The sequence below is a fragment of the Mobula hypostoma genome, chromosome 12 (assembly GCF_963921235.1).
Source record: "Mobula hypostoma chromosome 12, sMobHyp1.1, whole genome shotgun sequence".
Classification (NCBI taxonomy): Eukaryota; Metazoa; Chordata; class Chondrichthyes; order Myliobatiformes; family Myliobatidae; genus Mobula; species Mobula hypostoma.
In genome coordinates this window covers 49,741,409-49,754,775 of record NC_086108.1, presented here as the reverse complement: position 1 = coordinate 49,754,775, position 13,367 = coordinate 49,741,409, and the positions used below count along the sequence as shown (strand labels likewise).

General features: G+C 40.9%; 1 protein-coding gene across 1 annotated transcript in view; it reads left to right on the top strand.

Annotated features, from left to right (window-relative positions):
• The window catches only part of nmnat2 (nicotinamide nucleotide adenylyltransferase 2), a 294,286-nt gene that overhangs the window by 169,806 nt on the left and 111,113 nt on the right, over positions 1 to 13,367 (top strand). The window contains exon 4 of the mRNA XM_063064047.1: positions 10,283 to 10,361. Within this exon, the coding sequence (XP_062920117.1) occupies positions 10,283 to 10,361 (79 nt within the window). The remainder of the gene's footprint in view (positions 1 to 10,282; positions 10,362 to 13,367) is intronic.

Below are 13,367 nucleotides of genomic sequence, written 5' to 3'. Positions count from 1 at the left end.
TGGGTGGTGGGGAGGCACCTAATTTCATTTTTAACAGAACTCACTACCATTCCTTTGTTAGTCCTTCTGCCATTGAAAACCTCATCCTTGCAATCTGCTCCGGGCCAATTTTCCTTTTGTAAACGGCAAATCAAGCAAAAATACACCAACCTGTTCACATGTTGCTGATGTGCACTGGATGCTGATATGCCAAAAGCTCATATTTACAGCCACCATTTTCCAAATTAATCTGGTGGGGTTTTATCTCCTTGCTGGCTGTATAAAAGATTTGCTAATTTATTTCCTTCAGTGTTTAGTGCCTCTAGTCCATTTTCCAGATCAAAATGGTACAAGCTCCAATGTAAATCTTGCTACCTCCTTGACCTTGCTTGGAATGAAATTTTCAAATTTTTTTCCTATAAAATGCTTGGATTGTTTTCTGTGTTTTTTAATCTATTGGTCCTCTCCTTTAATTCATGGTTTTGAAATGTTGCAGATTGACCTCGGATGTGCTGACTGCTGATTGCAAATGACTTGGAACTGAAAATAGATTGGCATGTAATTATGAATCAGTACAGATTTTGTACAGTAATTCATTCTCTGAAGTCTTTGCATTGTGATTTGTCAGTCAAGCATTAAAGAAAGCTTGTTCTCCACTGCACATCAGAATAGCATCCCTTCAGGGAGCAATTTAACTACTGAGTCTAACATCCAGTTGTTCAATTGTAGGGCCTGTGTGACAATTGAAATGTTCCGCATCTCAAGACTTTATACCTGCATATTATTTCCACTCTGCTCTGTTCAATGAAACTTTGATCTTATCTCTTGAAAAAGTTTTGATTTAGCCTGTTATTATAGGTTAGAGTAGTGTTGAAAAGGAACGGTGGTCTACCTGGACAAACAGTACGCAGAAACCTGCAGCTATTTCAAACCAGGCACCTGGATCTGTCTTACCTTATACTAGTCTTTGTTTGTCTCTATAGGGTTACATATAATGTGGGTCTTTAGCATGCTGTGCATAATACAGGAGATAACACAAATGTTGTAGCTTGGAAGGAGGGGATCAGGTCCATTTATTTATATCAATGATAGATTTTACTATGGAACTGCATTTATTTGCCTGGCATCATCTTCCTGACAGAATTCACCACACAATCTTCAGCATTTTCTCTGCTCTCCAGCTTTTTATCAATCAGGTGAAAGCCAGAACAAATTGTTTCCTCTCTGAAACCATTACATCATCGGGTGCTCATCAACACCCATTTAAAGGCACCTGTTAGTCTTGCGAGACCATGGATCTGCACCTAGAAAGTCTTCACTCTCCAGGGCGCAGGCCTGGGCAAGGTTGTATGGAAGACCAGCAGTTGCCCATGCTGCAAGTCTCCCCTCTCCACACCATTGATGTTGTCCAAGGGAAGGGCATTAGGACCCATACAGCTTGGCACCAATGTCATTGCAGAGCAATGTGTGATTAAGTGGCTTGCTCAAGGACACAAAACGCTGCCTCGGCTGGGGCTCGAACTCACGACCTTCAGGTCGCTAATCCAATACCTTAACCACTTGGCCAGGTGCCCACACCTATACATCCTCCCTAAATATTGATAAACATAAGTCCATTGTCTTTGGTCATCTGCTGCAGCCACATTCATTCTTCTGAAGACTTCACAGACTTCATTCTACATCTACGCTAAACTTAACTCTTTACTCCATAAATTCTCCATCAAGAACTACAACTTATAGCATCTCTCTCTCTCTCTCTCACACTCACTTTCTCTCACTCTCACTCTCACTCTCATACTCGCTCTCTCTCTCTCTCTCTCTCTCACTCTCTCTTCCCCCTCCCCCCTCCCCATTTTGGCCAAGATTTTTGTCATTAGCACACTGATTCCACTATCTCCTTATTTCTGATGTACATAAAACATAGAATAGTTCATCACAATATAGGCCCTTTCACCCTTAATGTTGTGCAGACCTCTTAATCAACTTCAAGATCAATCTAACACATAGCCCTCCAGTTTTCTTTCATTCATGCGCCTATCTAAAAGTCTTCTAAATGTCCCTAATGTATCTGCCTTTACCACTACACCCAGCAGTTCATTCCATGAACTCAGCACTCTCTGTGTAAAAAAAAAGAACTACCTCTGACATCCCCCCCACCCCCGCCGTATTTTCCTCCAATCACCTTAAAAGTATGTCCGCTCAAATTAGCCATTGCCACCCTGGGAAAAAGTCTCTGGTTGTTCACCTTATCTATGACTTGACCTCCATCAAATCACCACTCATTCCCCCTCACTCCAAAGAGAAAAGTCCTTGCTTGCTCAACCTTTTCTCACAAGATGCTCTCCAATCCAGAGAGCATTCTGGTAAATCTCCTCAGCACCCTTTCTAAAGTTTCTACATCCATCCTATAATAAGGCAACTAGAACTGAACATGATATACCCACTGTGGTCTCACCAGAGTTTTAATGTAACATTGCCTCGCAGTTCTTGAACTCAATACTCTGACTAATGAAGGCCAACATACCATATTTCTTCTTAGCCACCCAGTGAGGTTCCCAAGGATAATTGTGGATGGAGCTGAAAGCGTTGCATTGTTTGAGTAGAGAGAAGATAATACTAAGCTCATAGAAGTAGAGTAAAAGAAGTTGCCATCCCGATAACCCACTGAATTCTTGGTCTGATTGCTTTCGGCACAATGCGAAAAAAACAGGAGGCATTCCCTTTATCACCCTGATGAAAATACATAATACCTCTACTATCCAAAAAACAGGAGGCATTCCCTTTATCACCCTGATGAAAATACATAATACCTCTACTATCCAAAAAACAGGAGGCATTCCTGTTGTCACCTTGATGAAAATACATAATACCTCTACTATCCAAAAAACAGGAGGCATTCCTGTTGTCATCTTGATGAAAATACATAATACTTCTACTATCCAAAAAACAGGAGGCCTTCCCTTTATCACCCTGCTGAAAATACATAATACTTTTAATATCCAAAAAAGAGGCACAATTTTTTAAAATCTGTCCCCAATCTCAGAGGTTTACTTCAAGTTATGAAAAATAACTGAATTTTTTTTTATTAACAGAAGACTGATAGTTTTGTTTATAACATGATACAATCTGGAATTAGCTCATAGGAAACATTTGCTTTTAAATTAGAAAAGCAAGGAATCATTTGCCCCATATACTCTATGGAGTCTGACAAGATAAGTTTTAAATTGCCGGAACCTAAAACACATAAAAAATTTTTAAATGTGAAAAAATGGCATTAAGACTCAGGTGTTAGCTAGTCACCATCAACAATGCGATGGGCAATTTGTTGGGATTATGTTTATTTTAAATTCACTCAGTCAGCATGTTTTATGTGAAATATATTTCCCTTTGCATCTAATTTAACCAAAACCGAGGTGAAATAAATTGCATATAAACCTAATGGGTGCAGAACAATTGAGAAATGTTCATAGGTAAAGCTGATGAACAGAAATTAGCTTCTGATTGGCTTTAGGGCATGCTTATTTATGTTACTCTCCCGCAGGGAGCTGTTGATCATGCTTATTTTTGGCCCATTTAGGTTTGATAGCCTCAAAGGGTTTGGCCAGATAAATACACCTCTTCCCTAGCCACAGGCATCTTTTCCTCAGTGAATCCTCCTTATCATCATCCGGATAAAGCTGAGAGATAAACATACTTTGCATACTCTACAGTGATGCAGAACGCATTAACAAGTCTTACATCTTTATCATTATGAAAAGACAGATCCATCAATTTGCAGTGAACAATAATATTTATAGACCATTGTGTTTTCTTTAAATTCCTTTAAGGGATGTGGTTTCTCTGGCAAGGCCTATCCGGAAAGATGAGAGATTATGAAATTCATCTCCCAGCAAGGCAGCTGGCATGGAGTAGCTCCCACAGACCAAGTTCATTAAATATTAGAGGGGTCTGGCAGCTTTTGTTTGCTTTCAGTCTAAAGCAACAGCCCAGGCACAATATTCCCGCAGCAGAGTGATGTTATTAATATTAGAGTATATTCTATTTGAAGTGGCAGAAGGAATATAGTGTTAGGAAGTGTATGGTCATGCACTTTGCTAGAAGAAATAAAAGCATAGACTATTTTCTAAATGGGGAGAAAATTCTAAAATCTGAGGTGCAGAGGAAGTTGACAGTCCTAATGCAGGATTCCCTAAGATTAGTTTTCAGGTTGAGTTGGTGGTGAGGAAGGCAAATGTGAAGTTAGCATTCATTTTGAGAGGACTAGAATATAAGAGCAAGGATGTAATACTAAGGTTTTATAAAGCACAGGTGAGGCCTCTCTTGAAGTATTGTGAGCGGTTTTGGGCCCCTTATCTATGAAGGGTTGTGCTGACATTGGAGAGGGTTCAAAGAAGGTTCATGAAAAACTTGTCATACGAGGAACATTTGATGGCGCTGGGCCTCTACTCACTGGAATTCAGAAAATGAAAAGTGACCTCATTGAAACCTATCGAATAGTGGAAGGCCTTGATAGAGTGGATGTGGAGAGGATGTTTCCTATGGTGGGAGAGTCTAAGACCAGAGGACCCAGCCTCAGAATAGAATGGCATCCTTTTAGAATGGAGATGAGGAGGAATTTCTTTAGCAGAAGAGTGGTAAATCTGTGGAATTCGCTGCTACATGTGGCTGTGAATGCCAATTCATTGGGTATATTTAAGGCAGAAGTTGATAGATTCTTGATTAGTCAGGGCATGAAGGAATATTGAGGCTGAGAGGAAAAATGGCTTTCAATGAATTGACTTTATTTCTTACATCCTTCACATACATGAGGAGTAAAAATCTTTACGTTATGACTCCATCTAAATGTGCAATGTGCAATCATAGTAATTTATAATAAATAAAACAGTCAATGTAATATAGATTACACTCAAATCAGCATGAGTCCATCAGTCTGATGGCCTGGTGGAAGAAGCTGCCCCAGTTGGTCCTGGCTTTTATGCTGCAGTACCGCTTCCCAGATGGTAGCAGCTGGAATGGATTGTGGTTGGGATGGCTTGGGTCCCCAATGATCCTATGGGTCCTTTTTACACACGGGTCTTTGTAAATATCCTGAATCATGGGAAGTTCACATCTACAGATACGCTGGGCTGTCCGCACCACTGTCTGCAGAGTCCTGCGATTGAGGGAAGTACAGTTCTCATACCAGGCAGTGATGCAGCCAGTCAGGATGCTCTCAATTGTGCCCCTGTAGAAAGTTCTTAGGATTTGGGGACCCATACCAAACTTCTTCAACAGTCTGAGGTGAAAGAGGCGCTGTTGTGCCTTTTTCACCACACACCTGGTGTGTACAGACCACGTGAGGTCCTCGGTGATGTGTATGCCGAGGAGCTTGAAGCTGTTCACCCTCTCAACCCCAGATCCATTGATGTCAATAGGGGTTAGCCCGTCTCCATTCCTCCTGTAATCTACAACCAGCCATGATGAAACGACGAAGCAGACCTGATGGGCCAAATGGCCTAATTCTGCTCCTATATCTTATGGTCTTAAGTGCTTTTTTTCTGAGTAGACAATCAGCTGCTAACATTGTTTTCTACTTTTTAAGAACAAGAATAGGCAATATATTTCTGTGAATGAATGTTAATGAAAGCGACCCCATTGCCATTTTAGATACAGTGTTTGTCTGGTTTCATTCGCTATGTTTCAATAGGTTTCAATAGGTGCATTTAATGTCAGAGAAATGTACGCAATATACATCCTCAAATGCTTTTTCTTTGCAAACATCCACGAAAACAGTGCCCCAAAGAATGAATGACAGTTAAATGTTAGAACCCCAAAGCCCCCCACCAGCTCCCTGCTCCCAGGCACAAGCAGCAGCAAGGTAATGACCCCTCCCCACCAGCAAAAAAGCATCGGTGCCCCCGCCCCCTCCACCGAGCACTCAAGTGTGCAGCAAAGCATCAATAAAGACATAGACTTACAACATCCCAAAGACTGCTCATTCACCTGGTAATTTGATATACCACAGGCTCTCTCTCTCCCTAATAAGGGAAAAAGAGGTGTCCCTGTTTCACATTTGTTATTTATAAATGTGATACCCTCTTTTTGGGTCATTTTAAAAATGACTTTTTGACTACAATAATACTTTATTTTTCCATAAGTCTGAAGATAATCTTTTGATAAATGTGGCAAATAATAACATGCAGTTGCTGGGAAAATGCTTTGTGTGATATCTCATTCAGCTCTGAATGATTTGTATGGGTTCATTTTCTGCTTGGAAGTGGAATCTTTGGTACTGCGTATCTAATTAGCAGCAAAACAATACACTCCTTCAGTAGGTACTTTTAATTTAATCAGGACTATAAAATGCATAACCATAAAAATTCTCCATTACCCAAAGTGATTCATTATCCAAACTGTTTTCTGAGTTAGTTGATTTCTGCCCAGGTGAGTTTGGGATACTTAAAATGAACTGCGTGTCCTGGGTGAGGGAGCTTGAAACCAATGACACTTCCAGCCCCAGACGCATAACCCATTGGAATGTGTATGTCTAGTAAGACAGTCAACTAATACCTGAAACTCACAGATAAGCTTAGAAATTAATAATATCATGCAGAAGAGGATGCTACAAGTTGAAGGAGGAGGGGAAGGAGTAAGACTCGCAGAAAAAGACTGTTGAAGCGCAAAACTAATTGATTCTTGCATGAATCTGTTTAACTAGATCGAGCAGATTTTCAGCTTTCAGCTTGGTTCAGCTTACTGCCTATACTTCCATTTTATCAACATACACATCAAAGGGCAGAACAAAATCGATAAAGGGTCACTGTTAAAGTTGCAATTTGCTGAATGTTATTCAGGGGTCCCAAGAGTTCTCACATTAGCCTCCAGTAGAAACGACCACTAAAAAGAAGCCCAGGGAGGTATGCTATGCCTTATAAAATGGAACAGGACCTAGTGATTAAGGGAAACCAGCATGAGATGGGGCATAAACTAGCAGACAATGGAGGAACATTACTAAATATGAAATATAATATTGTGGTCTGCAATGTTTCCAGTTGTACTCTTATCTCCATGGTTCTTTGTTAGGTCACACAACAGTCTTGAGCATGTCATCTAGAGGGTTTAGTACTGAGGGTGTGGTATACCTCTGATCTTGCCAAAAACCTGCCAACTTTTAGTTATTTCTCACTCAGTGGAAAACACACTCAATAAAACTCATTGACTTTGCCTTCACTGAGTGACATAACTGGAAACTCCCTGGTTGTCACTTCTTTGACCACTAGGATTTGTGTACAGTTGTAAGGGGTGCACCTTATGGAAGGTCTAAGATACCAGCCAGCCACTGTGATTCTCTGTCCTCTCCCACATCATTTTCTGTCCACCAATCAATGGCAACTTTTCCCTTTACTGCTTTAAATAGTCAGGCAACAACAGCTGGGGCTGTTAGTAGTCAATAAAATCTGTAAGACAAGACCTGCTTTCTTGAGTTTTGCCGAGTATCCCCACGGGAGGACACTCATTGCCCATGGTCTTTCTTCCTGCTGGCTCAGGAAGCTACATTACATCAGCTTCTCTCTGAACTCCCCCTCCATTAAAAAAAAAGCACTGTGGTTGTGAGCATCTTCAAATTTGCTGATTTCTGGAAATCTTCAGTCTCATGTGCTGACATCCTGCCAGCTGACACCAAGCAGGTTAGAACCTAATTCTTCCACACTGTCAGCTATGGTGGTGATAGGGTTGCCAACTTTCTCACTCCCAAATAAGGGACAAAAGTAGCAGTCAAATACGACACACTTGTGTTTACCCCGAGAAAGACTACCATGACCATGAAGCTTTGCGTGGGCACCTGTGTGCTCATCCCTGTACGTGCAAATCGGTTTTGGTTTAATCTTCCCGATTCTGTTGTGAAACTACACTGTACATACATTATTTCTACTTTATATAGGCTGTGTATTTATCATATCATTCCTGCTTTTACTATATGTTAGTGTTATTTTAGGTTTTATGTGTTATTTGGTATGATTTGGTAGGTTTTTTTTGGGTCTGGGAACGCTCAAAAATCTTCCCTATTTAAATTAATGGTAATTGCTTCTTCACTTTATGCCATTTCGGCACGAAAGGTTTCATAGGAACGCTCTACCTTAGTGGGGGAAATACGGGACAAGGGTGGTCCCTTATGGGACAAACCAATTTAGCCCAATATGCGGGATGTCCCAGCAAATACAGGACAGTTGGCAACCTTAGGTAGTGAAGCTCCTTGGCAGGTGTCACGTATAACCAACATTACTCCTTGTATGAAAAGAAAATCCCCTGCTTTAAAACTCTCATTCTTGTTTGGAATAGAAAATGGAAATAGGCCATTCAGTCCTTCAAGCCTGCTTGCACCATTCAATGCTATCATGGCTGTTTTTCCAAATTCAGTACCGTGTCCCAGTCCCAACAACCCACTCCTCCCCCATCCCAATCCTTGATCTCTAGCCTTCAAAAATATCCAACTCCTCTTTGAATATCTTAAATGATTTTGGCTTCAGTTGCCATTTGTGGTTGAGAATTCCACAGGTTCCTCACTCTCTGGGACAAAAAAAAATCCTCATTTCATTTGAAAATGGCTTATCTTTTTCCTTAGACAATAAACCATAGTCCTTACCTCTTGTACCTTCAGGAATATCTTTACTATATCCAATCTGTCCACTACTGTGAGTATTTTGTAGGTCACTATGAGATGCCCTCTCTTTCTCCCAAGCCCCAGTGAATATAAGCCTAATGGACACTATGTACTGTGTCTGCTTTTATCCCTCAGTTCTGCCAACACTCCAGCAGCTGGATTTTGAAGATCAAAGTACATTCACACTGTACTTGGCCATGACTGAGCTTTTGGAAATACTTTACAGAACTGGGTTTATTTATCAGCAGGACAGAAAATTGGATGGAAAATTCATGTGTGGTTATAGTAGGGAGTGACCTAGAAGCCAAAGTATCTGGATCTGTTTTTGATTGCAGTCAGTGAGTTTGAATAGAAACCAAAATTCACACACCAATACTAGTCCATAAGTAGAATTTAAAGGCTTTGTTTCATAACAGGCAGACAATGAGAGACCTCTTAGTTACAGGTTCTACTAGGTACTTCACTTTGTGGGTGACATTTAAAAAATTTCCTCCTGCGGATCATTAAGCCTAATATTTCCTTTCAACTGTTAAAACATTTCATACTTGTGTTTACGAGATGGCACTGCTGGCACCTTTTAAGGGTAAGTTATGTCAGAACTTTATTGTAGGCTGTGAAAATAAAGTCTACACAGGATTTCAAAAATATTTTAGGCAACTAAAATTCAGTACCAAAAAATGTGACGATATAAACTTTTTTTTCAAAATTAAAGTAATTGACATAATATGATGAAACATCTAGTGCAGGAATATAAATTCTCAACATGGAGGTAAATACCATTAGGGCCATCTTGTGCTTCCAGTTACATATCATTTCAACTTACACCAGCCCTTGCCCTTCCCACACTAGCCTGTCTGTCTTTGGCCTTTTCCACTGCCACAGTGAGGCCAAACACAAACTTCATCTCATATTCCACTTATGTAACCTACAGCAGAATAGTATGAATATTGAACTTTGCAATTTCCGGTAACACACTCCCTCCATGTTTCTTTCCCACACCCACCAGTGCACATAGGTTCTGTGTCCTATTGTTCACCTTTCCACTGAAACCTATTACCATCCCTCTCCTGGTTCCATCTGTTTCTCACCCACAAACCTATTCATGTGGGCCTATCTTTCCTGTTTCCTGCCCTTAGTTGGTTCCACTTACCACCCTGCAACTCTGTCTCCCTGTCTCCATCTTTCTCTCACCTCCTTCTTCCCTGCCCCTCATCACCGACCCAATTCCTGTCTCCATCTGCCCATCATCTCCCACCTCACCTGATTCTGCCTGTTGCTTACCAACCTCTGTCCTACCCAACCCTTTACACCTTTATGTCTCCACAGATGCTGCTAGACATGTTAAATTTTTGTGTTCCAGATTCCAGCACCTGCAATCTCTTGTGTTCCCAATGACAAATATGTTTCCCATCCCTGTTATCATTTCGGTGAACATATGCAGTATAGTCCATATGGCTAGAGTGCTCATTATTACAAAACTGCACCTTATGATTTAAGTATGAACCAATATTTTGTTTGAGTAGGAAAAGAAATTCAAACAGTAATATAGAAATATTGGAACTGCTAGACAGATATGCATTTAAAAATTAAGCTGCTATGAGCAGTGTTCATTATGATTAGTTGTTAACATAGTGATTGACCCTATTTATGATGTTTTCACAGGGTGGATCCATGGGAGTGTTATCAGGATACTTGGCAAACAACCTGCAGTGTGCTGGAGCACCACCGGGACCTAATGAAGGTAAGAAGACAAGATTCAGTTGGCCAAAGTTAATTATAATATAAAATGGCTGGTGATATCTTCTTCCTGTTGGAATCTGTACTACTGCTGCCATAGCTAGAGCTGGTGCAGAGCGAGTGAGAGACAACCAAGAGAAGGAAGTTAATGTTTCCAACTTAATCTAGAGATAAACAAATGACAGGAGGAGTTGTTGAGTTGCAAATAGAGACAAGTGTGTCAATGTAGAGCAGAGCACATCACCTGAAGCAGGTTGTGTGATGTGGTGGGACAGCAGGAGGTCCAAATTCACTGATCTGGACTGTGAGTTTAATCAGGACATCAGGACTGAAGCTACTGCAGTGGCAGACATTGCTACTCAGAACTCAGAACTACAGCTGCAATTCATTAAGTGCCCCCCCCCACCAGAAGCCATTTGTCTGAATTGGAAAAAGTTAGAAATAAATGGGCTTGAAGGTTCAGAGAAAATGGAAGAGGGGAGAAAACAAAGGAAGGTTCATGAAAGGTGGAAGGCAGAAAAAATTTAAAGTGAGGCAAAAGAGGGTGGTAAAGGAAGGCCAAGGAAGATGTAAACAGGAACATAACATGGAGATTGCTTGAGATAATAAATTCATTTATCGCTTATCTGAAATTGGTTGAATCCTGAATTGACATTGGAATGCTGGTCATGTGTCCAGTTGAACATTATGGTGCTGTTTCTTAAAATTACGTTGAGCTTGCAGGAGGCAAAAGGCAGAGAGGCCAGAATGGAAGTGAAATAGAAAATCAAATCGGCCAGTGAAAAGAAATAATAGATAAATTGGAAGATTCACAAGTAAGTACTTGGTTCAATTGCCAGGAGAGTTTGGAGTCATGGGCAGAGAAAAGGAAGAGGTGAAGAGGTAAAATAGTAGTAAACCTCCTGAAGCTGTATTCTCCAGTAAAAACAGAAAATGCTGTAAATTATTGACATATCAGACATTAGAATTTTGGAATTGGCATTGGTTTATGAATGTCTTGTGTAGAAAGGTGCAGTGAAAAGCCTGTGGTGCATACAGATGAATTCATTACACAGGCATTGAGAGAGTACAAGGTAAAGTGATCACAGAATGCAGACTAAAGAGTTAGAGCTACAGAGAAAATGCAGTGCAAGTAGACATTAAGACTGTGAGCTCAAGAGACCATCTTGTTGTACAAGGCAACCATTAAATAGTCTTATAACAGTGGGGTAGAAGCTCCTTCTGAGCCTGCAAATATGTGTTTTCAGACTTCTGTACCTTCTGCCGAATGGGGGAGGGGAGAAGACAGAATGCCCAGACTGGGTGGATGGGGTCTTTGATTACACTGGCTGCTTTACTGAGGCAGCAGGAAGTGCAGACAGAGTCCGTGGAGGAGAGGCTGGTGTCCGTGATGTGCTGAGCTGAGTCCACAAAGTTCTGCAGTTTCTTGTGGTCACAGGCAGAGTGGTTGCCACACCAAGCCATGACGCATTTGAATAGGATGCTTTCCATGGCGCATTGAAACAAATTGGAAAGGGTCGCTGGGGATATGCCAAATTTCTCTCAGAAAGCAGAGGTTTTGATGAGCTTTTTTTTGGCGTGTGCCTGCGTGCGTGCGAGTCTGTGCGTGTGCGTGCGTCTGTGACGATGGATTTTTCATGACTTTTTTTTTACAAGGCGCGGAGCGAGAGAGAGACTGTATGGCGGGCCACTCCTCACACAGACATTTTCGCAGTACTTTCCCTTTGTTTTACGAGGTCGAGTTGCGATCTCGACACTCAACCCGGCACGGATGAAAGCGTACTCAGGGGCGGACCCGACTAGTTTCAAACTCGGGAACCTCCGCTCCCAGGTCCGGCGCTGATGTCGTTGTGCCACCAGCCGGCCCTTTGATGAGCTTTCTTGATCGTTGCACCTAGGTGATTGAACAAGGACAGGCTATTTATGATCTCTCCGAGGACCTTGAAATTCCCCTCCTTGGTGCCATTGATGTAGATAGGAGCACGTGTACAGCTCCACTTCCTGAAGAAAGGAACCAGTTCTTCTGTTTTGCCGACACTGAGGAAAAGGTTGTTGTTGTGACATCATGTTACTAAGATGTCTATCTCTTTCCAGTACTCAGACCCATCATCATTTGAGATACAGCCCACTGTTTGGATATCAATTGCAAACTTGTAGCTGGATTTGGAACCGAATCTGGTCATGTAATCATGAGTGTACAGGGGGTAGAGTAAGGGGCTGAGGATGCAACTTGGTGCAGCGCCAGTGTTGCGGATAATCTTGGTGGAGGTGTTGCTGCTTACCGTTACTTATTGGGTTCTGTTGGTCAGTAATTCGAGGATCCAGTCGCAGAAGGAAGTGTTGACTGAGAAAAAAGAGTTATTGCTGCAGGCTGACATCCAGCATTTTCTTTTTTAAAATTTCAACTTTCCAACATATGCATTTATTTGGCTTATAGTAAATTTCTGTAGTATTTTGCTTCTGGTCAGTGGAAAATAGTGTCAAAGATATTCTGGTTCTATTTATTTTAATTACATATAGACAAATTGCTGCCAAGTACAAAATGTCTTCATTAGTCCCTTAGGCAATGCACAGAGTTTTTACAAAAGCAGGCCAGAGTAAGTTATTTGTTAAACAAGCATGTGAAATAAGAGGGAGTGGCAATTTGTACCTAATCTATAAATAACGTAGCTTTTGAAACCTGTTTACCGACTTGCTTTGTCAACATTATTTTCATTTGTCACAATTTTAGTTCTTTACACCAGATGTTTTCCTCAATGTAGAAAAGTCAACTTTCCTATTAGATGATATTTTGTCCCATTGTAACTTCAAATTTAACGTGTTAACAGTTTGAATAATCACAAATCAGAAGAACCAGAACAAAGACTCAATTTTTGTAACCTGTAGCATATAGCATAAATCTTTTCAACTGCTCAAATATTAAATTCTGTCAGACTAAGGCCTGAACCCCAAAGGAATTAATAGTTTGATTTAAAAGGGGTAAATACATACTGTACAGTATATAATAGTA